General features: G+C 41.7%; 1 protein-coding gene across 1 annotated transcript in view; it reads right to left on the bottom strand.

The window, feature by feature from the left end:
* Positions 1-784: 784 nt before the first annotated feature.
* pebp4 (phosphatidylethanolamine binding protein 4) overlaps positions 785-27,192 on the bottom strand; it is a 48,075-nt gene continuing 21,667 nt past the window's right edge. The window contains exons 3-5 of the mRNA XM_080532592.1: positions 9,808-9,853; positions 9,576-9,692; positions 785-999 (exon numbers count right to left, since the gene is read on the bottom strand). Of these exons, the coding sequence (XP_080388718.1) occupies positions 902-999; positions 9,576-9,692; positions 9,808-9,853 (261 nt within the window). The 3' untranslated portion in view covers positions 785-901. The remainder of the gene's footprint in view (positions 1,000-9,575; positions 9,693-9,807; positions 9,854-27,192) is intronic.

The following is a 27,192-nucleotide window of genomic DNA, read 5'->3' as shown; positions in this document are numbered from 1 at the left end:
TATCCATACCATCCTCTACAGACTTGCAAGGTGGGCCCTCATGCAATTGTCCAAAGTTCAAAATGGGTTCACCATCCTAAAGTTAAATTCCTCAACACGTTATTGTCTTTACAGTTATCTTTTTCTACAGTTATCTCTTTGAGACCTCATATGACCTCAGAATCTTTCACCCGAGCGCATAGTGGTCAATGGAAATATGATAAACACATTCACAAACAGAATGTTCCATTCATCAGAAACAACTGAAAAAAAAACATCAGCCCCTCCCCTTGTCCTGTCACTCAGTCAGTGTTTGCTTGGTTCAATAGTGCTGAAGAGTATTTTGGTTGAAGTTCCACTGTGGCTTCCGGCTGTGTTGCGGTCTCGGTTTCACCTCCCACTTCCTTTTTTGGCCCTGACGTATTTCCTCCCCTGAATTAGAATCAACTCTTTCCACACACAGACCGGCGATATCAGCCCTTCTCCCCTCTCTTTACTACTGTGTTTGGAAACTAATATGAAATCCCCAATCAGGTCAAAGCCTATTTCCCATACTGTATCTTCAGCTAAACATCAGGTGACAGAATACTCATAAATGGTTACAGTAATACTGTATGGTACAACCTTCACAGGGGGTTATTTGATATGTAGTAGGCATTAACTTCAATGATGAATGAATGAATATCAATGATACAATATATTGATTACAATGCATTTCACTTTAATGAGCTGTTCAGTATCTACTACTGCTAATACAGTTTCTTCTGTTATCAAAATAAATGATGTCAGTGCATATTGTGCAGTACCTTCACATTACAACGAATCAAATGCACAGAAAGGTTATGGGAGACCATGCTTCAGACTGCAGGACATGTGGCTACCCCTGGCTTTGGAGACAGAAGGGGATGATAGTCAGGTTGTGTCATTGCTGGTTGTTGTGGTTTTGAGTGAGGAACTGTACGGTAGCCACAGGACTTCCAAGACCAAACCTTCTGATGAAGGCCTGAGGATCCCAGTTACCTGGATCAAGAGACAATGAGACAATATCAGATGCGTTCCATATCGAAAGAATCCCACACAAGCTTCTTGCAGTCAAAGTGTACAGTAGTTCACTACTGTTATTATTCAAATAATCTCATGCAATTCACAATGATTTACGAGAGAAAGAGAACTGGTCACAGTAGCTTTTGATTATTACATGATAATTATTACTGATCAGATTAAATACAGTAGATGTCAGATAGTATCCATTTCAACCAAACATGGATTTATTTAGCACAATTAGTGAGAGCAGGAAAACTGAACAGCTAAACCTGAGTGTTTTCCAAGATCTGCGAATGTACATCCTTACTGGTCACTTTCTCCCCATGTTTTAGGGAGATGATGGGACCTCGAGAGCAGCACGTGGCTCTGGGATGTGAGTCACTGAGAACAGCACTGCTGAAAATAAAACATGTTGCTGTAATGCTGGAGGTGGGAACGCGAGGACTTGTTGGCAAGAAGATATGATTCAATCGCCTGGACCGTTTTTTTGCCTCCCCTTTTAAACAAACACCAGACGGCCATCCGGCTGGTATGACAATATCACTTCATGGATTTGACAACCACCCCATTCCCACCAGCTCCCCTCCCTCCACTCAGGCAAAATCACAATCAGAAGGCAACAAACTAGTCTAATTTCTTACTTCCAGTCTTGGGTAGACTTTTTAATGGTAAACAAAGTGTTGGGGTCTGGGATATGAGGGGGGGATCTTGGCTTGTAATGACAGCTATTTTAAGAGCTACAGTATAGGCACAGACTGTCTCCTAATGAACAGAACATGTTATTTGCATTTACTGTGAGTACTTTGTTGTAGCAGGGCAAATGCCTTAAATAAAAGTGTGTACATATCCAAAGTATGTGTTTTATATTAGGTAAAACAGTACAATTAGACAGAATAAGAAAAGACTCAAGTCTAAATGAATTGGGATAGTTAGTAAGTAAATAAATAGAGATGGCCAACTCTGCATTTTTACTTGGAGGGAAATCCTGTCAGCTTTAAGTTGCAAAGCAAAACCACATCCTAGTAAGAGCCTGTGTTTGTGTGTGTGTGTGTGTGTGTGTGCGCGTGTGTGTGTGCGTGCATGTGTGTGTGTGTGTGTGTGTGTGTGTGTGTGTGTGCGCGCGTGCGTGTGCGTGTGCGTGTGCGTGCATTAGTGTGTGATTCATAGACAGAGCATGAGAAAAATCGCAGTGTCTCACTCTTCATTCTAGGAGAGGTAGTTGAGCTCATCTTAAGCTGAATCACTCATCTGTGGTATTTCAGAGTAACTACATAAGCAGCTGCTATAAGAGAGCTTGGGAAATAACTCTTTTGAAATGAGAGCCAAATATTCAAAGGTTTTGAGTTTTAAACAATGAGGAGCCTAGCTGTGTCTGGATAGATACATCACTCCTACTAACCTCTCACTGTGAGAGGGACTTTATCTTTCCTCTGTACGACTGTTTTCCCCATTAGAGAACTATACACCTCAGTGTCTGGTGTGATGGAGGCCTAGTTAGAATACACACACACTGTCACCATGCATCCACACCTCACACCTCACATATCACACACCTCACATATTACATTTACATTTTACATTTTTGACATTTAGCAGACGCCTTTAACCAAAGCGTTACAACAACAAATACATTTGTCTAAGTAAGTAAATCATCTATCCATCAGACACCGCAAGAAAAGTAATCTCTGCTCGGGCCAGGGGCCATTGGCAGTCATAATGCTAGAAGAAGGATTTTGTCGTTGTTAATATACAGTAGAGAAACTGAACAGGGGGGAGGGGAGGTTTCAGGAGGGACAGTTAAAGTGTAGGCTGAAGAGGTGGGTCTTCAGTGTACGACGGAATATGGGGAGTGACTGCAGTCCTGACAGCGGTGCTCAGAGCGGAGCTCGTTCCACCAGCGGGGTGCCAGGAGTCAGGACAGTGAAAAGCTGTGACCGGCTTGTGCGACTGCTGCAACCCCGTAGGGGTGGCGGTGCCAGACGGCCTCTCATGCAAAAAGTCTTGGAGGTAAAGCTCAGCTGCTGAGCACATATTCCATTGTAGGTAGGTAGGCTATGAGTAACAGTGAAATAACCTGGGAAGTCACTTAAATGTACATTTACATTTTCATAACAACAATACAATGTTATGAGTATTGTTAAAAATGTGTCATATGAATACTAAATAGCATAAGGACACTCATATCTCGTTGGCGCTAACTACTACGTAATGCTGTCAATAAATTAATCATACAGTACATCCACCTATCATGCTGCTATTACTTCCATCTGTGGCGGGTGAGCAATGACACTGTTGTTGTCTGGGTCAGGGCAGGTTCTGAGCTCAGCTGGTGGAGATGGTGAATAATAACCGGGAACAGATTAGTACCTGAATCTCTCCAGGTCAACTCCTCACTCGAGGATAGCCTGTGGACGGGGCCTGGGTAATTGAGTGAGGAGAATGGAGTTAAGTGACCTGCACTTATGATGTGACATGGCCCCAGTGGCCCCTATGGCCTGTACACCAGTGGAGATAATGTGCCGCCTCTGCAGATCCCGACTGTCGCCAGGTCCACCTGAGAAAGGTCCTTCACCTCTCAGAACCAGCACACCGGACAGAGATACTCAGTCTACAGGGGTAGGCACTCGTTAATATGCATTATATTAATTCAACCTAAATGTACAGTATGTTGGTTGATTTAATTCTTCTTAATTGATTTTAAGTTATTTTTTCTGAATGGGGCAGTCCCACCCGTATTTTTCATTTTTATTGACAGTTACAGAGAAGATTTAGACAGGAAGGATGGGTGAGAGAGAGAGGAGGGATGACATGCAGGATATGTCCCCGGCCGGAATCGAACCGGGGACATATATGAATGTGAATTCAACCTAAATGTACAGTATGTTGGTTGATTTAATTCTTTTTTTTTTAAGTTATTTTTTCTGAGTGGGGCAGTCCCACCCGTATTTTTCATTTTTATTGACAGTTACAGAGAAGATTTAGACAGGAAGGATGGGTGAGAGAGAGAGGAGGGATGACCCCGGCCGGAATCGAACCGGGGACCCTGCGGTTACATGGTCAATGGTCAACGCTTAACCCGCTACGCCACCTAAGCGCCCCGGTTGATTTAATTCTAATGAATGTGATGGGTGAATAAAGTACTGTAAATAGCAGTAAAGCCTTTTTTTATGTGCAAAAACACACATGCCTCTGCCGAGCACAGGGGGATGTTCCTTGAGGGTTAGGCAACGTTTCCTTTAAAAGGTTAGAGAATATTTCAGTGAGACTTGTGTAAGTTAAATGTTAAGAATCAATATGGTTGAACTAAAACGATGAATACCTTTTTGTATGGTCAAGCCCCATAGTTGAGCAACATTCTCTCATTGGGCACCGGCAAAAATACTCACAAAAATGACAATAGCTTGTGTTGTCATCCAGGCAGGGCTGGCATCCTGCTGACGCCCAGATGTACACATGACCTTTAAATAGTTTAAATGATGTCTGTTTCGGCTCATTTCAGGCCAGCAACATTTTTCCACCTCCCCAATCTGCCTGCTCATGGAAAGGACAGATAGGACCTGGGGGTGACACGCTGTCTTCCTCCTCCCTCCCATCTCCTCCCTCCCATCTCTCCCTTCCCATCTCTCCCCTCCCTCCTCTCCCTTCCCATCTCTCCGTTGCCTCCTCTCCCCTCCCACCTCTCCCCGGTCCTCCTCCTGTTTGTGATGCAGGAAGAGCAGAGCCGTGTCGGCTGGTATGAGGTGGCACAGGGCTGGCACACTGAGGTAGCAGTGTGGGTGGTGCCCCTGTTTAACCTCTCATCTAGAGTGTCTTGAACCCTCTGACCTCTTTATTATAGTACAGCCTTTTGGAGTTGCTGGTAATGAGATTGCTCACCTCTGACCATTCACAACTGTTCACCCACCTACAGTAGCTATCTGCATCTACACAGTGGCCTTGCTACAGTATCTAACTGCATCCATACTGTACAGTGGCCATGCTACAATAGCCATCTGTATCCATACAGTGGTCATGCTACAGTAGCCATCTTCAGCACCTCTCTGTGTCTAAATGTGTCTAGATTCCTGATTGGAGCTCAGGTCTACTGCAGCTTCAGCCCCCTGGCTCTCCTGGCGTTCATCAGAGACTTCAGAGCTTTGATTAATGGCAGAGGCTGTGGGTGGGTGGGAGACACAGATCTGCCCATTACTACACTGCAACATTGCAAATGGCTTCAATTACTGTGGAGTGTGCTGAGCTGGCAGTACAAGCGCTAGGAGCCAGGAGGAGGACCACGCTCCATCCAGCAGCTATCCCAGCTCTGTGGAGGCCAAAGAACCCCTTATTCACACATATGATGATGGGGGAGGGATAACATTACCAAGATAATGGACACATGTCCTTGTATAAAGGTGCAATTTCTTTGACAACACATGTTAGTCATGTGTGCTGAATTAAAATAATACACATAACAGAAAATACACTCAAATTCGGAAAATAATTCCATTGTTCCTACTGCAAATCTCAGTGGAAGTGGAAAGAGCTGTGTAAACTGAAATCCCAATGAGTAACCCCTCTCACATCCTCTACAGCATTGTCACAGTATCACCTCTGAGCTGACAGACTGGCTCAGTGGCATTGAACAGTAGCATGCCCATGCTTTGCCAATTGGCGGAAAAGTGACACCAGGCCCTGTGAGCCCACGCCTGCCCTCGCCCCCGGCTTGTGAAACCCCTGGCATGGGGGGCACATTCAGACAGGGGGAGCCATCCTGCGACAGACAGATGGGGATTCCCCACTATCACGCCCCTGTGCCCAGTGCCAAGAGCAGAGCCCCCCTTCAGCCACTTGTGTAACAACCAGCTGTCTCCATCCATCCACTGACCCACATTTCATAACCTAAACACAGGAGCCACAACAGACCCCAGCAGTCCATTACAACAGCTCTGCTCCACCTTTCACTGCACTGTCTAGTGCTTAAGTGATGGTCAAAAGATGAAAAGAAAACGACAACAGATTTGATCTGAAATTGAGTCAAGGATTGAGCCACTGGAAGTGGAAAATGATCATTAGGAGTCTCCCACCCACGTCTGAATGCATTCCCTCTGCAAATCACATCAATTAATGTCATGGGCTATGAGAAATGCTCTCTGTGTCATACCACATGGAGAGAGGACAGACGCTAATCAGAGAACATACTTACCGGGGGAGGTGGGGAGACATGGGATTCCCTCTGCGTCTCTTGTCTAGGATATCATTCTCATGGCCATGCTAATACCATGCTAATAGGTTAGACAGATATCTACCAGATCTAGAATGTGGCCCATCATTACTCATGGAAGTTTAAAGCACACCGTTTATGATGCAGTGGTATTAGAAGATGAGTTGTTTGTCTGCACAACTATGACAAGGCGTTCACACATCACCTGTGTATTTTGTGCAATACTTCATTGTCCTCTCCACAACATCAGTAGATAGCTACCATATTGTTTTTCTGGGCCGGCCATCAAATGACATATTTGATTATCACAGTGGAGCATTAATTCCTTAATTTAATTTCCTTAGGAGGGAGAACAGAGTATTGCAGGGAGGAAGTGTTTCAGAGGGAATCAGAATCACATGAAGGAATAATGATGGGTGTATCCAGTCTTATCACAGAACTGGATTACTGATTACTGCGTGTACACTGGAGATGGCAGCTAGATGGCTAGTATGAAATATCCTACTCTAGCCTCTTCACGCATTGGAATAAGTCAGAGATGTAAGTCCACCAGACATAAAAGAATCCCCAAATAACTAAATGCAACATTCATAATATGCGTCCTTGGGACTGAGAAAGGCGCTATATAAATCCACGATATTATTATTATTCATATTCTAAATAGTACACTTTTATTCATACCATCACCATATCTTTGTCTAAACTATTCTTGACATTTTCTCAAAAAAGAATTCAACCTACTCAACCTCCCCAAATACAACGTAATAAATAAAAACGTGCTCAAAAGTGCATGTTTTGACATTTCTTCCAGTGGTTCAACATCAAACAGGCTTCACTCTAATGTGCTAGGATGGTTTGCTGACAAAGTCGTCAAGACTTCAAACACAGCAGAGACTGGCATCTCAGCTCATTCAGGGCCGCCGCGGTCCTTGAAGTCTCAAACCACCCTGATCTCTCCTCAAATCACTCACTGTGCCCCTGAGTAGAGCAGACAGACCAACACACCCCCTGTGAGGTGTATCCAAGTGCTTTCTTAACAAAACAAAAAAGATTGAAAAGCTATACCAATAACAAAGCTCCTCTGCAAAATCTCAAGGCCTTATATGAAAGGCAATGAATTAGGCCTACCTCCAAAAGATAGGCCTTAATTTCTAAAACAGAAATACATGGTGCACAGGATGCAAAACTAGTATTACATGTATCATTGAGTAAACTGACATTACAGCATGGTTATTTTCAAGGGGAGATGGTGAGAGAGGTTGTAAAGAGGTGGTCATTCAGAGGTACATCCAGGTGTATGCGTGGGATCTCACAGCACTTGGCCAGACCCTGCAATAACATGTGCTGCACCACACTGATTCACTAACCACATTAGCATTTTCCTTATTAAGTTCAAGCACTTTGAGAAAATAGTCTTCGGAAATGCATTCACAATATTTGAATAAACGCTCACAATTATTTGTGGATAGTGTTATTATACCATATATAGCATAGGCAGCAGACAAGAGTCAAGGAGCAGAGGATCATGATGTAAAACATGTAGCCTAGGAGGAAAACTTTCACTGTTGTTTTGATTAAAGATATTGGCTGCTTTTTTGCCTGAGGTGTACAGTCATACTTGAGGTTACTCGTATCAAGTGTAAAAAAGAGAAAAAGTGTACAGAGAGAGCATAATAGGATCTGCAATAGCAGAACTATACAAATGACTAGGTAGATTGGGCAATGGTTTTCTCAGTAGTGTAGTATACAGTGGGGGAAAGAAGTATTGAACACATCAACATTTTGTCCAGTAAATGTATTTCCAATGGGCCTATTCAACTGAAATGTGCACCAGACTTGGTATTAACTCAAACAATCCAGACAAAAAATCTAAACACTTAAGTCCATATGTAAATAAAGTTATGTGTAATAAAGTGGAATGAAACAGGAAAAAAGTATTGAAGAAAAAACAGTACACCACAGCAAGGAAAGGCAAGGAACCAGCTGAAAACCATAATTAATTAGGAGGCAACTCTACCTCCAATCTGTGCTAATTAATGTCAGCTGGGTAGAATATATTGATGGGCTATAAAAGGTATTTTTTTTTGTTACCAAGGTGCCACACAACAAACATCTAATGATCGGTAAAAGCAAAGAGCTGTCTCAAGACCGTCGCAACCAGACTGTTGCAAAACATGTATATGGAATTGGCTACAGACATATTTCACAACTTCTGAATCTTCCAGTAAGCACCATTGGGGGCATTATCCGTAAATGGACGCAACATCACTCCATCAACAACCGGCCACGCACAGGAGCTCCTCTCAAGATTTCTGATCAGGGAGTCAGAAGGATACTTAGGCAAAGAAAGCTCCAGAAAGACTTGGAGGCAGCAGGTACAACTGTGACAGAAAGGACAGTAGGCAATGCACTCCACCGCCATGGCCTCTGTGCACACTCAGCCCGCAAGACTCCATTACTGAAAAAAAGACATGTTGAAGCTCGTTTAAGGTTTGCCAAACAACATTTGGAAAAGCCAGTGAACTACTGGGAGCATGTACTCTGACCAAAATGTAACTTTCTGGCTGTCACACAACACACCATGTTTGGAGGAGAAATGGCACTACACATCACCCGAATAACACTATACCAACAGTGAAGTTTGGTAGGTGGGGAAGTGTCATGGTGTGGGGCTGTTTCTCCTCTTGTGGTACTGGCAGACTTCATATCATTGAAGGAACAATGAATGGAGCCATGTACAGAGAGATTCTGGAAATGAACCTGCTGCCATCCACCAGGATGCTGAGGATGAGACGTGGGTGGACCTTCCAGCAGGACAACGATCCAAAGCATACAGCAAAGGAAACTCGCAATTGGTTTCAGAGAAAGAAAATCATCTTGTTGGAATGGCCCAGTCAATCACCTGATTTAAACCCAATTGAACATTTGTGGAAGCATCTGAAGATCCAGATTCACAAGAGGGCCCCCCTGCAATCTTCAAGATTTAAAGACAATCTGTGAGGAGGAATGGTCCAAAATCACACCTGAATACTGTGGCCGATTAGTTACTTCATACAGAAAGCATCTTGAAGCTGTCATTACAAACAAAGGCTTCTCCACTAAGTATTGAATTAATTTCAGTTAGTGTGTTGAATACTTTTTTCCTGTTTCATTCCACTTTATTACACATAACTTTATTTACATATGGACTTTAATGTTTAGATTTTTTGTCTGGATTGTTAATACCAAAGTCTGGTGCAAATTTCACTTGAATAGGCTCATTGGAAATACATTTACTGGACAAAATGTTTTTTCCCCCACTGTAGATACATAGGCAGCAATAGTGTGAGGTGTGTGTGAATGGAGCATTTACCCAGTGAGGACTTCTCCTCTTTGGAGAGTGTGAGGGTTTTGTCTGCCGGCTGCTTGAACAACATGAACTGGTAGCGATGTAGACCGGAGTTTTGTGGAGGGGTTGGGCGGGAATATTCTGAAGGAGGAAAGAAATATTAAATGTTGAGGAAAGTGAAAACACACGACACAATAATACAGTAGCAGCAGTGACTCTTCATTAAGTCCATCAAAATGTACATAACAATTCTTACCAGTCAGGGTTGTGCCTTTAATGTCTGTGCTCCTCAGGCCACTGCCCTGTAGGTTAAAAAAAAGGTTTAGTTTCTCAGAGGTGGGAGTACTACGCATATAGTATGTACACAGTATGTAATATAGGGGTTTTAATTTCTTGATGCTATTAAAACACCAAGGCCAAGGGAGTGATTGTGTGAAGCCCATCATTTGTCATCAGAGGGTTGAAAACCCTGGCTTAAAGGAAGCTGGACTTAAGACTCAACTGTTCACCAGGCTCCAATCTTTAGTAGATCTTGGATTAAAAGTGTCAATGCTCACTACGTTTGGGATCTACAATATTTAATATCTGGAGACAAAGACAATTCCCAGGCAAATTAAGTCTGTGATTGGATTTCAGGATAGCAAATTCCCATATTATTAATTGTATATTAGCTTCCAGTTGCCTAGAAACAGGGGCTCATGCAGACTGAAATGAACTGAGCATATTTTTTTCATAAGAAGTCCTAGTGTATATTTGTTATGTTAAACTCCCATAGAACCACATGGTCAGACACTTGAATACTAGAAATAGCACTGGATAATGTTTGCTTAATAGACCTGATAGCTTACTTGTGTAGGCTGCATGCTTGTGTGGGAGGAAAATGCCTAAATATGTTGTTTGTGAAAGTGCACAAAACCCACTTGAGGTGAGCGTGGAAGTCCCCACCATAGCCTTAAAATTTGGTCTCAGCAGTCTCTCCTTCTCAGTCATCTTTTTACCACACACAGGCTCCCCCCACAGGGTATCAAAGGTATAGCCTTAAAAAACAGCACACTGCTCCCAAACAATGACAGTGGACACAACATTGAATGGATAAACATGTGTATATTGAGCAATTATTTTCCATAAATACACTCTGTACTTCTTTTTTTATCCTTTCCCTTAATTTCCGATACAAATGGTAATTGTAAGAACGCAAGCAATTAATCTGTTTTTACTTCTAAAGCCAATCCTTATTTTACCATTCGATCTGATTCCTAATATACTGTATATATACAGTATATAACATATACAGTCATGGGCAAAAATATTGGCACCCCTACACTCCTGTCAGATACTGCACCACTTCTCCTAGAAAATTGTTGCAATTACAAATGCCTTGATATTCACATGTTGGAACATTGGAACAACACAAAAAAGCAGAGGAAAAAAATGCCAAATCTGATATCATTCCACACAGAACTGCAAAATGAACTTATTGGCACCTTTTCAAAATCATAAGAAATAATTGTATTTCAAGCATGTAATGCTCCTTTAATTTTTATTTCAATTCACCTATGGCAAGTTACAGGTGCTGGCAATATAGAAATCACACTTGCAACCAGTTAAAATGGAGAAAAGTTGACACAACCTTTGTGTTGTGTGTCTGTGTGAACCACACTGAGCATGGAGAAAAGAAAGAAGAGCAAAGAATTGTCTGCGGATTTGAGAAATAAAATTGTGGAAAAGCATGGATAATGAATGAATGAATGAATGGTCTTTATTGTCATTGCTATAGTACAGGTACCAAACAACGAAATTTGGGAGGGGGGGCTCCCCTGGTGCTAGGAAAGAAAAAAACTAAAAAAACAAGAAGGGAAAGGAGCTGGTTTACATAAATAAAGGCTATGTACACTATCCACTATACTATACTGTACAGATAAAACGACTAGGGTTGTCTCAAGACTACAAGTCCATCTCCAGAGCTCTTAATGTTGCTGTGTCCACTGTGCGCAACATCTTCAAGAGGTTTACAGCCCCTGGCACTGTAGCTAACCTCCCTGGACGGTGAAACATTTAGGAAGGAAGGATTATTCGAATGGTAGATAAAAAACCTTGATCGATCAATTTACAGAAAACAAAATGAGTCTTCAAAGAAAAGAACACAGTTCCTACGGTCAAACATGGTGGAGGTTCACAGATGTTTTGGGGTTGCTATGCTGCTTCTGGCACCAGATGCCTTGACTGTGACCAGCAAGACAATCAGGAGAGGGCTCTGCCACCATACTCTGAACCAGGGCACCCCTAATTGAACCAGGGTACCCCTAATTGAACCAAGGCACCCCTAACTGAACCAGGGCACCCCTAATTGAACCAGGGCACCCCTAATTGAACCAGGGCACCCATAATTGCAGATCACTAGCCTGTGAAATACTGGGTGGGAGGACCAATAAATGTGACCTTGGCTCAGTGACTATGCCATCTTAATAGTGGCCATAATTATGGGCTCATACATGGTAGACACATGTAGAATTAAATGAGCACTAATGATTTCTTGGTCTCTTTGTGGAAGTAGATCATCAGCTGCTTAATCTACAGTACAATATATCATCTTCTAATTTCCTGCTTAGCGAGTGAATGAACATTACTGTAGGCCTACTGTATCGGCCTACCTTGATCATTTTAACAACAAATCCTGTATGCACCGTTGTCTGTGTAACTTGAAGTCTTTGTCACAGCTACGAGTGAACATGCCATTTTCATGTCTTTCCCTTTTGTGAATAATGATTACAGCAACAGGTAACGTGTCACTTAACTAATCCATTCACTGTGTGTACAATTGTATTGAGAATCTCACCAAACATTTCTACCATATTGGCACATTTCCAGTCAATCTTATTCTGTTGTTATGCTTTGAAAAAGCTGACGTAATCACTGAGATGCCACACACAAGATACTGCTTTTGTTGCTGTTGATAAGTTTCAAATGTGAGGACTTGTAGCTTCATCCACTGATTTGCAAGGAAAGCTTTATTTAGAATAGCCAAAGAGTTCTAAAGCCTGCTGGATCCAAACCCATTGCCATAGCAACAAGTAGTCAACATTTGAGCGGGCAACTCACAGTTTCCCACTTCGTCTTCATGCTCTGTTCTTATTAATTCTCCATGGAGATCACAGCCCTTTACATTCACTTTATCATAGGGAGCATGGCAGAGATGGCATTGAAAGCTGATGATATATGAGACAGATGCCATAAGAAAGTGAAATACAATCTTTGGCTCAAACGTGATAAACTTTTTGGCCATGATCAACCATGTATATATGGTATGTATCAAGATAAGGTTCTATATTCAGTAGTATTCAGCATCATTCATTAGGGCTAAACTATCCATAACTTTGAAAACCAGAGCGTAGAGAGTTGAAACAGCACAGTGGTGAGGTCATGCTCAGAGACCCCTGGGGGGACTAGATCACACCTAACTACATGACATTCTCACATGGTGGACGGGCCTCTCTGGGGGGACATGCTGCGGGGGCGTGGCACATAATGTGAAAAGGCTTGGTCACTGATTGACTGACAAGAACACGCTGTGTTAATTATTTTCATGTCAAGAAGAAGAGTGGGTAGAACTACCGAGAGATGTAAGAGTGATAATTGATTTCTTTAGGTATAATATAAATAATGGATTACATTTACTTAGCACTTTTCACAAGAGTCTCAAAGCACTTTAGAACGAAGGAAATAGGGAATAGCTCATCTCATCTGCAACATACCGCATATAAACTTCTTCAATGTCAACACTTGTATCTGTATCATTTCAACCAAAGGGATGGATGAGATTTATTGTGTAATTTAACTGTTGTTCTGTAACAGTCTCCTGTTGATATAGTAAATCAATTACAGTGTTGCAATGGGATTTCAAATGCTTCAATACAGCATTGATGGGGCTAATCTTTGTTCAACAGGGAGAAATTATGGACATCTACAGTACTTTGGGCATAAGGTGGGAAATGCAGACAAGTAAAGGATTCATTGTTAATTAAATACTCAAATAACACTGTGGGAGGGGATCCTATATTTAATAGGTTTGGCATTCTGTTGTGTATAGTCTGAGGTAGACACAAAACAGCATTATCACGTTCATAAGAGAAAAACACTCTGCTGCCACTCTTTGCCAAGTTCATACAGAGCACCAGTATCACAATTAGACTAGGTGTTGAAGTTGGTTGGATGCAAAATAAATTGTATATGCATTTGCCAATGAACAATGGCACATTGTTTTGTGTTGGATCAAGAGTATCCTCAGAACATGTGATTGTGTATCTACTGAGTCTACTGAGCCTCATTCTACAGCAGTCATACTGTAGCTTCTCGAAAGTTCTTGACAGCTTGATTGTTCCCGAAACATAATACAAGAAGGTACTAGATTGCATGCATGCAGAAAGGCTCTATAAGTCTATAACCCAGGTACTGTAGAGCTGGTCTGTGAGCTGGCCCTGTGCTTATAAATGTGGAGTGAGTGTATGGAGAGGAATCCTCTGATAAGACTCATCAGGTGGGAGCTGGGTGGGTGGAAGATAGAAGAGGTGGAGGAGGGGGTGGTTTATCAGGAATACCCGCTTGCCCAACTACCCCTCTCGTTGTATGTGTGGGTGAGTGCTTCCCTTTGTCAGCAAGAGTTACTCATGCACCACCCCCCTCCCGCTCGCTCACGCACCCTGCAAACCCACACCTACGACAATCAGCACCCACGTCCTTCTAATGCTGTTATGAGGGCATCATTCTCCCTTCTACTTGCAGTCAGGCTAACAGACGGGGAGAGAGAGCATGACAGATGGTGTTCACAGCTCTATTTCTGAGGCTGGACTTGTACTGCCACCGCCACCCCTCCCCCTACCCTACTCAAGCCAAGCCTATGACTGCCTCCTCATCTTCGCCTCTCTATCCAGCCCATTCATCACAGGGTTATTGTGAATTAGCATTCAGTGTCTCATTGGAAAGCTCCCAGTTTGCGGATTAAATACTTGCTCCAAACTAGCTGTTTTGCAAGTGAAATATTTAAAAACAATAATTGCATAATTGTAAAAGTGATTTGTAACTGAATACAAAACGAACAGACATACAATCATTTTATTAAATGATGGTGAAATATTTTAAAGACAAATCAATTTGTCGCTTTGCTAATACAGTACTGCAAGAACCAGAGAATCAATTATGGGATTTGAATGTTCATTCCTTTTGATTTCCTGATGTGAATGTGGTGCAACACAACAGCGTATTGAACGAATGAAACAGCAAGAGAGAATGAACAACTGTAGAGTAAAAGGTTATTTTGTTACACACACTAATACACTGAATTTCAAATACATATATTCATATGGATGCCTAATGAGGTTGAGTCAGAGATGGCACAGTAGGCAGTGGTAATAATGATCAACAGAGCATGGATAGTGGAATGGCTCCAGCAGGACAGAGGTGAGAGACAGTGGGGGAGTTGCTCTTAGATCTGCTCCAATGCATCATCAGTTCAACAAATTAACTCACTTATTAACAAGCCCTCCACTGGACTAATGGCTTTGGTAAAGGAACTCATTTGGCCTAAGTAATGAACCCAGTTAAGAAGAACACAAACAGTCCAGTTATTAAGTGAACTCCACCACTACTGACACTACCTGACACTTTCATGTATCAGACCACACACAACCTCTGGATATTCTCATTAGCAGTACCGCTCTATTACTCAAACCACTGATTGAAGAAAGTACCCCCCTAAATTATCATTACCTTTATCCATTCAATCTCAACTGCATACACTAGCTGCATAAATAGGACTAGTGGACTGAGCAGGACTGTCAATGACCTTACACACACCTTACTCCCAGAGAGCAGATTGGGCCCAGGGGGGGGTGCAGATTCATGTGCACTAATTCACTCTCACCGCTATGTCTTCCTAAGGCTCTTACAGTGGCGGTCTCCTGCTTGTAGAGATGAGTCTGTACTGCAGTGTTGATGAGGGAAGCCCCCAGCCTGAGTTCCCAAGGTAACAGTCAGTTAGACTGGGGGCTGGCTGACTCATTTGGAGGGAATCCTGGAACATGGCTGCCCACTCGCCCCACCCCCGGCTTCATCAGCACAACAAGCAAACAAGGAGCTGACATGTCCCCACACAGGGCTTCCCACTGACGGGGGTGGCGGCGGAAAATCCCAGCCTGTGCTTTCAGTACCGGGAGCACACGCAGGGCATCACTGCTCCATGGTTACCGCCTGCACTGTACACTGTTTCAAACTACAGCTGAGACTTAGCCTTTCACCGAACAGTTCTCATGCACCTGATGAACATGACACAGCTACTTACAGCATAACCGTTAAGTCTGGCAATGTTTTAGATCACAGTAGGCCTTCCTGTATTGCATGGGACTTGTTGGAGATGAGAGAGGAGGTGGAAGGGAAGGAGGTGCAGTGAATAGAGGAATGGTGAAGGAGGAGGACAAAGCTCATCTGAGAACCAACTGTGTATGTTTAAATTCATGATACAAGTTTCATGAGGACAACAATTACAAAGGCAGTACTTTAAGAAACCTGTTAGGCCTAAATGAGGAGGAGGAGGAGGAGGAGGAGGAGGAGGAGGAAGAATAGAGGGAGTAGGTGGACAAGGAAGAGAATGAACTTCACCTGTGGGTCCATACAATTAATTTAATAATGAGGCCATTAAAAGGGATCAACAGGCGTGTAATTGAACACTTAATTAGTTCAAGGTCAATCAGTGCCTGCAGCAGTTGGGAGGGGTGTGGGGGACACATTGGGACCCAACATGATATGGGATTGGGGTGACTCTAGTGAACAACCTCTTGATTAGAAGGTCATTAGGTCATTTCATTATGACTTTCATAGCAATGCAATAATGCATAATGAATATGAAGATGAATAAAGATCTGTTGATAAAACATGATGACTGTAAAATAATGATCTGTTTACATTTACTTTATTTTATGGCAGAATATATTGCTATAACCACAGACTAAAGATAACTAACACAGTGGTAATAGTTCATAATAAAAATTGGCTTCACTGTTTTTACAAGTGTTTTTTTTCTAAACAAAGCCATTCAACAGTGTTCCACAGCCTGTGTCAATGCTGCCTTTAGGGCTGTGGGCAAAACCTGCAATCGACTTGGCAGTAAAAAAAAAAATACAGTAAAATTAAATAATCTGAAATCTCTGAAATGACAACAATCCCACATCTAGACCTACAAACATTGCATGTGTACAACCAGCTGCATTCAATCCAAATCACAATGTTAAAAGATGGCATTTGTGTCAGTTCATCTCCCATGGTTGTATCTGTTGACAGCTCTCTGTGAGCCTCATTCAGTATCTTTAGTCATTATCAGCTGAGAGCAGGTACAAAGGCATTTAAGAGGCTGCATTACTGTTTTGAATCACTGGATGTTTAATTCTTCTATTATAATTGAGGGAGGAACAGAACAGAGGTTATGGTAACTGCTGGAAACCTGTCCCACTTCACAGAAAGGTTAATGAACCTCACAGTTCCTATGGGAGATGGAGTATGCTGTTAATTTGACAAACGTGGGAAATAAATGCTTTTATGCTTTTATTGACGGTGACCAAAAACGGCCTTTGCTGGAATGAAAGGTTTTAGTCTTTGGGGTGCTTTGCTATCTGAGGCAAAATAATAATGTGGAATGCATTTGTTGGAAGAAACTAAGTACATAATTGTTTGAATAGCAATTATGAGCCGAAATGCGTCTTCATTAATTCCTACTTTTGTGGAACACATACAATGAACAACGTACAATAGGTTCCAACCACTATCACTGTTTTGAATACATTTCTGGTGGAGGCATTTCAACAGCATTGTCTAAAAGCATGCACATTTTCCACATTTCATTTCATGCAGGGCTAGGTCTCATTATTCTAGTAGGGCAGCAAGGCTACACTCTGTGATTGAGACTACTGATACAACTGATGCTGGAACAAACAGGAATAATTCCATCCAAGTTCAGAGATCTTACAGAAGGGTGACAATGATATCTCCAATAAGGACATGGGTTTTAGGCTCAGGTCCAGCTAACCCGCTATGTATACAGTATGCATGATTAAGAGATTAAATGGATTATCTCCCGCCCATTCAAAGCATATTATGGAGGCAGAGATCTCGTCTTGTTCTTTTTGGAACCTCTCTCTCAGCCAACAGTGTTTTCAAGCAATGCTGTGTGCATTGTTTCCTATTCTTATACACACTCCCCTAGCTTTGCCAGAGGAACACACAAGATTCCGTGCTCCACAATCCCTCTTAACCTTTGACCCCTAGTTATTGTTACCTGTGAGCAGCACAGTGGCAAACATGTTGTACTCTTACTGCACAGCCCTGCGAGCTGTTTGTGTTCTGCAAGTATGGAGGGCAGGGGAGGAGGGAGGGAAGAGAGGGAGCTATTTAATCCCCCCCAAAGGAACTCCCCTCTCAACCCATATCGTGAACTCGCAGGCAAATCGTGTTGCTGCAAGGCACACCACACACACACTGCTGTCTTTTTAATTTCATCAGCTGAAAGAAATCTATACAGTGCTTTGGAATCTCACCGAGCTGCAAAGAGAAGTGAACTGCAGCACCCTGAAATGTAAACAGGTTCCTCACCAACTGTAGCATAAAAATACCACATTGTAACAAAGAAACCTCTTGGCTATGATAATGGTCAACAGTACAGATCGCAGGTCTTTGCAGACTTGACAGTTGCTACGCCTATAGCATATAGAAAAACACTTGAAAACCCAATGAAAAAATGTGTTCTATTTAACACACATCATTACGTGCCCTTTTATTGATAACACAAAGGTAGCTTTTATTCAGATACTTTACATAGCATTATAGATGCCTCTTCTTGTCTTGTCTTGTGTCTCATCCTGGAGGGTACCAGGACTTCCTGATGTATTGAGACCATTAAAACAGACAGCCCTGTGACTAAAGCCTATGGAGTCATGGGACAGTTGGTTGCTAGAGACAGACTGGGGTTTCGGTGCCGCCAAGGCAATCTGCTATGAGCAGATCCATGATCTGCTGATCTGTTGACTCACTGCTCACTGTCTGTAGCCAATTCTCCCTACCACTAATAAAGATACTACCACCATTGCATTGCTATTACAGCTCTAAAAGAAGTTTGCGATCTATTATCTATGAGCCACTTACACAATTGTTTAAAACAGTTTATTAATTGGCATAATATTAACAGAATCCTAGAACAAATAACCATGTAAGATATTGAGTGTAACTCTTAGTGAAACTGTTACTGATATCAATGAAATTGCAAACTTATTGCATTGTTGTTGTGAAGTTCCATATTAACATTTTAAAGACAGATTTGTTGGTTGATCTTATTCCAAAACTATCTATCAAGACTGTTTGCAAAAATACATTAGTGTTGCTATAACTGCAACATAACAATAATCAACAAAATATACTGTTTATCTTTTTTTAGACTTATCAAGCCTTACAAGAAAACTATGATTTGAGACGTCATTTAAGTATTCATACTGTATAATCATCACCCTTGACATAATACTTACTGTATGTAAGAAATACAGTAATTGACATGGCTAAATTACTGTAGGTATTTTGTGAAGGTTCTTTTTTTGTGTGCAGTGAACTGGAAAGCCTACACTTTAGAGAATGCTATTTTAGGTGAGCATAATTGTTGGTGAGGTGTTTGTTTCAGCATGCATCCCTCCTCTTCGTCTTACTCTGAGAGGAGGCACAGTGCTTCCCCTCAGAGAATGGGCTTTCCTCCCTGGCCCCAGCCATCGTTGCTTTTAACTCCTCCATTCATTCACCCTCCCTCTATCCCTCCTCCGTTTTCCCTTCCACCACTTCCTCCATATATCTGTCAAGATTGACCAGCTTACACAAGAACAGGTAGGCAGACTTCATTGAGCCCCCACCTGTCCCCTAAAAACAGTTCTCACACACGGACGACTGCCAAAGATCCTGCTTTACTGACTAAGGGGGGATGACAAAGACGACAGCTTGTGTGGGGGAACATTGTCTGTAGCTGCGAGTAGAAATCTTTTCAGGAAAAACAGGATTTTATACACAATGGCCGTGGGTGTGAAGAAAGGGGGCACATATTAAAGGAAGCATCTTTATGTATGGAGCTACTGGTTTTTAAACAGCATTTGCATGGAGATGGTCCAATCTGTTTTTCAACCGTCTACACTATGACAGACTGGATTAGATAGGGCTTTTAGAGCTGTCCTTGTTTTCTTGGAGAGTTACTGTAATATACTGTATATCAAGGACAATGTGCTGGGTGAAAATGTAGATAAAACACTGACATCCTACTAAGCTTCACCAAACGAGAACTGTTATGGAGATCATCTAAAATGCTGTTCTGTGACAGAGGCCAATCAGAGGGCCAGAGGCCAAAAATATCAAGGCACAAAAATAACCACCGTATCACTTCACTCAGGGGGTCAGAAATGCCTCAAGATCACACTAATCTAGAGAATGAATCACAACTTCAGGTACTGTACCCTATAGCTCTTGATCATAATTCATGACCACAATAACCTTCTAATAGGGACCCAAAGCTGCTCTCATTCCTTCTGCAGAGAAACCTCCTCTGTCACCTCGTCACGGCAACCAGAGCGGAATAGAGCAGGCGCTGCAGGGAGGCCAGTTGTTATAGCGATGGCGAGAGGCTGCGAAGGTTACCAACATGAGTATTGTGTGTGTGGACGGGGGATGGAGCTGACGAGGGAGCGGAGGATTCTTATGTAACTCCCCCTTTAGGTAGCAGAGAACGGCAGCAGCGGCAGCCCACACTGCAGCATAACCTGTTTGTTAGTAAGCTCACAACAAGGGCCAACTGCTCATAGGGGCCATAATATGATTATTGCCTCTTAAGGAGAGACCAAAGGGGCCTTTAAGCAGAAATGCACTACAGACGAGCAACACATGCCACAGTCTGAGATGAGCAGTTTGGTCCAGCAGCCACATGAACAAAATCTGATTAGTTATAAGCACATGTTTTGTACAATTAACTGACTATATCATTAATTAACCATCTTTTATTTCAAGAAGATCTGTGTACTCTATCAAAGTAAAGTAAAGTAAAGGTCACTCAGCATTGACAGGGTTGCTTATTTTGCACAGCAAAATGTTTTCATCAAAACATACACACTTGCATGTTTTATACAACATACTGTGTAGTATATATATATATATATATATATATATATTTTTTTTCATCAACTTAATTTGAGTTTCTAGGATGTGCGAAAATATATGTTTTCCTTCAGTATTAATGTATTCCCAAAATCACAACCAAAGAATTGTTATTTGACCAGTTGTTTACCCATACACGTCTATCAAAAATGAACATATTGTATTCAGGATTTTTAGCTGCCCTTGGCTAGTGGTCAGATGTTAATATCATATCCTGCACACACACACACACACACACACACACACACACACACACACACACACACACACACACACACACACACACACACACACACACACACACACACACACAATAATGATGATAATAGTGGGTGGGTGGAGGGAGTGGCTGGTGGGGCTTTATGAGGCTATTACTTCCTCAAGCTGAACTCTTTTTACCACCACCTCTGACATTTGTCTGGCCAGAATGAACAGCAGGAAGAGATGTTAAGCACCTCCAGCTGGACTTGAATGTTAAGGGGCTATTGTTGACAAACACCAAGGGAAGTGTCAAATACTTCTAAATCAAAAAAAAGAAGTGCTCAGCCCAAGAGAAATTTCTGTCTGGGCTTAATTCATCGTTTAAGCCAACGTTGGCTTTACACTCTGTGGTTGAGAATGCACAAAATAACCTAAAATAACCTGATAAATTCAGCAAAATATATTCTTAGTTTTTAATTGCCAAATTAAAATGTACAGTACATTTCAAGTGTTTTAATTCAATATGTTTGTGTACTGTAAGTCGTCGAGGAACGTTTCTACAAGGAAGTAGCAACATTGGCATAAACGTATGCTACAAGTGGTATTAAGTTGCTTCTTTTTATTACTTGGCACTGGCAGGTACCTTGACAAAAGTTTTACTGGCAGGTACATTGATGAAACCATACACACAGGTATGTGCATGTTTAGCAACTTTAGAAAGAAAAAGAAGAAAAAAGAACACATTAAAAGGGAAATTGTTCAATTCCTGTGCGCCCACCCCCTTGTCATAAGATATGGATGTCCCGTAAGGTTATTTGTGTTTGTTAGGAACTGAAGTGCTCTACTGGATTAAAAACATACTGCATATGTTTGAAAATCTGTTTCCCTGGGCGTATGAGTGGAGTGAGCGAGCGTGAAGCGGCAGCTTGCGTCTCCTCCAAGAAAGAGGGCAGACACTCTCATCATTAGCTGGGCTGCAATGTGCTCCTTTACCTGCTCCAATCTGCACAACCAGGCTCTACACTGACGCCAGACAGATGTTCCCAGCACGAGGTGCAAAGTACCGAGAGGGAGAACGACAACGAGCAACAGAGAGGCAGGAGAATGGAAATATTCAGCAGAGTACACAATAAGAGTTTAATTATGAATAATACCAATGCTTCTTTGTTCTCACACTGGAGCTAACTAAGGTTTGTCTGGCCTTTGGGAAATAGTTTTTTGGCATCCATACGGGGGCAGCTGTCTATCAAATAGGAAAAAATCAAATGCAATAATAGAAGTCAATACAGCACTTTACTTAAACCACAAAACAAATTTAAAATAGTAATGTGGCACCGACAAAGTATTTTGCTATTACACTAACCACTCCATTTAGTGGAGGACCTCAAATTACTTTCATAGAGACCTAAACACTACAAACTCTTAGAGTGTGTTGCTTGCTTCTATGACCTCAGCTGGAATACAGAGAAACACTCAAACGATTAAGAGACAGAAACGCCTCTTTGACAACCACAGCACAGTCCAGAAAGCAGTACATTATGGTTTTTGACATGCTGACTTCTTGAAAAGCACAGTCCTTTGGGAGAATATCTATCTGCAGTCAAAGGACATCTTGAGGCACGGAGCAGAGAATTCCTATAGGCACCAGCAGCACACACAAACACAATAGCAGCTGGTCTGTTACAATCACAATACCTCACTGTTTGCATTCGCATGTCCTAGAGCATGATCCCGGCCTCCCTCTGGGACCTGCTGTAGAGTGGAATGTTTCTGAGCCAATGTACTGTAAAACAGCACATCCCTAATGTACCATAGTAATTATAATATCTGGCTGTGGTCAGAGCTGTCCACCTGCCCTCCTCTGACCCACAGACAGGAAGGACACAATCATGCATGCATCCACAGGCAATTGTAGATTCGGTATGTGAGGGAGGGGCAGTTCAGACTGTGTGGACTGTATTGGGAAACAACAAGGCCAAGGTCAGGGCTTAAACAATTTCAGATGGGTCAGTTTATGTCTGCCACACATGTTCTTTACCCCTGTTTTACCCCAAGTCATGCCAGAGAGGTCTGTGTCCGAGGCTATGGGTTCCCCCATGGTGTATGACATTGACTGTGTGCACGGAGGTGGTGACATCAGTGCACTGGTTTGGTTGTGCATATGAACTGTGTACTAGCTCCATCTTACGCTAATACAGACCTCTAAACACCAACCAAGATACAAATGGGCCTTCCTTTCATAACTATACAACAGTTATACATTGATACTGATAACACAATAGCAACCCATAAATACAATAGCAGAACAACAAGCATAAAGTATCTGTAGTAACCAATGTGCAGAGCAAACTGTTGCTATAGAGGATGTGTGTTAACACAAATTTAACGCCCAACAGTGTATTTACATAAGCAGGCTCTTTTCAGATACTAATGACTTGCTTGTTAATTATCGCTGCAAGAGCATACCAGAACATCTGCAGTGATTTAGACTCTGGGAGAGTAGAGAGAGGGAGGGAGAGGCACACAATCTGGAAGGCAAGTTAGTCACTGAGAGAACAAGCTGTTGAGGGGTATTTTGGTAATTGTCTATGATTGATGCAAAACACTGCAAGTGTTTAAGGGATTCTAAACTGCAGTTAACTTCAGGGGTCAATGGGGATGGGCAACTGCTATCTGCTAAAAACATATCTTTGCCATTATTTTATTTAAAAAGTAAGGCTCCTATTTCCACAATCCCTCTAAGCCTTTTGTGTACCTAAATTATATAGTATGATAAAATAAAGTGTTGCGGACATATTTGCTCAGGACAAACACTAATCCCTATGCAGCTTTTCAAGAACACAAAGCAAGAATAGAAGAGGTGACTGCACATAATGGAAGTATGTAAAGGTCTGGCCTTGGTTGAAGATAATGTTGAGAAATTGCTTAAGAAAGGACAGCTTGGCTGACAGGAAGGGAGAGAGGGGCTGTAAAAAGCAAGGAGAAATTTAAGGAAGGAGGGAGAAAAAATAGAGACAATACTGACATACAGTAAAGTAATACTGAGACAATGAGAGCTGAGAGAGGATCCGCTACACAGAGACAGAGCTGAGTGAGAGCAAAGACCTAGAGACCTGAGACAAAGAGAATCACAGAAATCCGGGTGGCACATTTCATAATTCTACTCCACACAAGCTTAAACACTGAATACACATCTCTTTCACAAACACCTGAGTTAGAAATGGTTGCATGGTAACAGTTGATATTAAACATCAAAAAGCTTGACATTTCTTTCCTCTATTGTGAAAGAGGAGATCCAATGAAAACAGATGACGACAGAAATGTGAACTCAACTGTGTTTTTCTAATTAATGGAGTAAGTGAACATTTCAAGTAGCTCTCGTGAAATACAAGTGGTTTCTGGCATTGCCCACAATGAGGAGACAATCGGCAGACTATATGTGGGAGCAAGAAAAAAGTGTGTAACAAAATCTGACATTACTGAAGAGATGAGGAAGCTCACTTTATAAGAGCAAGGTTTATATACTGCAAAGCTCAGCCCTTTGAGAGAGCCAGTGTGCTACCATGCTTTCTCTAATGAGGCTTCAGTTGAGAATTGCAATTTGAATGCAGCTACTGCTCAGCCTAGACTGACCTGCCTTCCCTTTCTGCTGATTGAGGATACTACCTTAAACCTTCAAACCTGTGGCTAAGGATAAAGAATACACACTAATTACGTCAACATGCCCAATCTAGAGCACCCCTGGATGACCCTGGATTAATGAATGTATATGAATGAGTATGGCTACTAAAGCTCATATAGTCTAGCTAGTGGGAATCAGAAGGGCTGATCCATTTGACCTTTGACCTTTCATAGAAGAATATAGAAAATATATTTTAAAATGTACCTCTCTCTCCAGGCAAATTGGATTAGAGTTCAACATAATACTCTCAACATATCTAGTGGTCCTCTGTGGCTCAGTTGGTAGAGCATGGTGCTAACAATACTTAGGTTGTGGGTTCGATTCCTGCTGGGGCCATATATATATACTGAAATGTATGCACCCATTGCAATGTAAGTCACTTTGGATGAAAGCGTCAGCTAAATGGCATATATTATTATTATCATTATTGTTATTATCTAGTAATTGTCTGTTGTCTTGCTGAGTATACAGTTCACTGCACAAGTAATGGGATAGTGAAGCAGTTTTTTTGGGCTCTCCAAAAGTTAGCATTTTAAATTAAATAATTACTATGAGGTTAAAGTTGAGAAAGAAGAGCACTATACACAGGGCACTGTATATAGACATATATTTTATTAGATCAAAAGGAATTAGTGAGTCTAACGATTGTTTGATTCTATGAAAAAGAGCATCCTAAAAGGACAATTGAAGGAGGATTCATTTGTACATTAACCTGTATGTATTAGGTTAAACCCCCAAAGGTATTTTGAAATAATTCAACACATTCACAAGCACAATTGTAATAACTAAGATCAGGTTATATGATGTCACCTAGCCATTCCCAGCAATTAAACACCTCCCACTGAGGGAAGGCATCACTCAGAATCCTCATTAACCCCTCTGACCAACCACCAGCCACCATCACACAAACATCCTGGCACATCGGCCAATCACCACACAGGTAATCCATGTCAACGCCCACACAAGTGACAGGAAATTGAATTGCAGGCGGTGGCGTGCCTGTCTGAGCACCTGAAATACATTTGTTTATTCACAACTGGTCAGGTGGCCAGACAGTAAGGAGACAGTAAGGACCTAAAAAAAAACAGCAAAGGCGGGTGTAATGGAATTTAAAAGTGGAGAATTATAGTGTATTTAGAGAACGTTTCTAAAATTAGGTCCCTGCTTTGTAAACAGAGGTTTATAACATGTAAGTGCATTTGTTTTCAATATGCTCTATCAATGATAAACAGGAACAATTTAAAGCCTACTTTTTAAATACTTGAATCATTGACCATTTTGAATTTTTAGATGTGTGTGTGGCGTCCTGGAAAGACTAGATCAGGTATTGAGAAAAATTGCTGATTTGTCTTGTTCCAAAAATCGCAGGACATGAAGGGGATGACTACTTTAAATCTATGTAAAAGAATAATAAAAATCACATTCTTTTCAGGATGCCGATTGTAGTCTGCATCTGTGTTACATTTAGCAGGTGTATGATTATGGCTTTTATTCAAATAAAACGAGAGCAGTATGTTTCAAAAGCTTCTCTGTTCTTTGTATGAATCTTTTCAGAACACTAGAGCTAATCTACTGGGTTGATCATTGGGTTGCAGGGGGATTAAAACATGTCTGCAAACTTCTAAATATTTGAGGCAATCAACAACTTAGCACACATTTGGCAAGAGAATGCAAGAATGTGAAAACACACAAACGGATGGATGAAGAGGAGAGAGATATGAAGAGAAATAGGGGGATCGGAGCAGTGCCCATTTCGGGGGTGTAAAATATGGAGAAGTGTGGATCATTGGGGGAGCTGTGCTGCCTCAGGGAGCAGATGAAGGGAGGACACTCTGCCAAGATCTTTCCACTGGAGGGGGAGCTGAGGGGCCCAGAGCTGAGAGAGAGAGCCTGGGCCTGCACCTCGCATGCTGCTCTCCTCAATCACAGTCTGACACACACACATTGACACGTCCCAGACTCTCCGCAGCAGAGGGAAATTACTGCTGACAGGGCCTCGCAAACTTTCCCTGCCATTTAGAGCGACTTACTCCCACACTTTTGTCACAGGCATTTATCACACAAGATCCACAATATGAAAAATGATCATTGATAATGATTTCTTTCTTCTTCTTCTTCTTCTTCTTTTTTCTTCTTCTTTTTTTTTAACATAGTGGGCTTAATATATCTAAGAAAAGCGTTCATAATTGTTCAGTCTTGCAATGGTCTGTGGTGCAGAACATAAATCTTAGTGGTAAATCTTAGCAGAAACATCATAATATTATCCTATAAGAGCAAACATTTTCAAAGCTATTCAAACCCTTTGTCCTCATGATACAGGATACATCTAGGACATGTCTGAAGGCGCAAGGATGAATACTTATTAGACATCTTTACTTCTTCATTATGTATCAGAAACATTTGTGACAGGGTCTGGTGAAAAAGTCCCCAAGTAGGGCAAGGTCATTTTTCCGTTTTTTACAGATTATGAAAGTGCAGATTGTAAGCTTTCAAATGATGTGTCATACATTGAAATCGAATCGATAGTTGAAGAAGATATGC

Source organism: Nansenia antarctica (assembly GCF_963989245.1).
Source record: "Nansenia antarctica genome assembly, chromosome: 5".
NCBI lineage: Eukaryota > Metazoa > Chordata > Actinopteri > Argentiniformes > Microstomatidae > Nansenia > Nansenia antarctica.
This window is presented reverse-complemented; position numbering and strand designations above follow the sequence as displayed.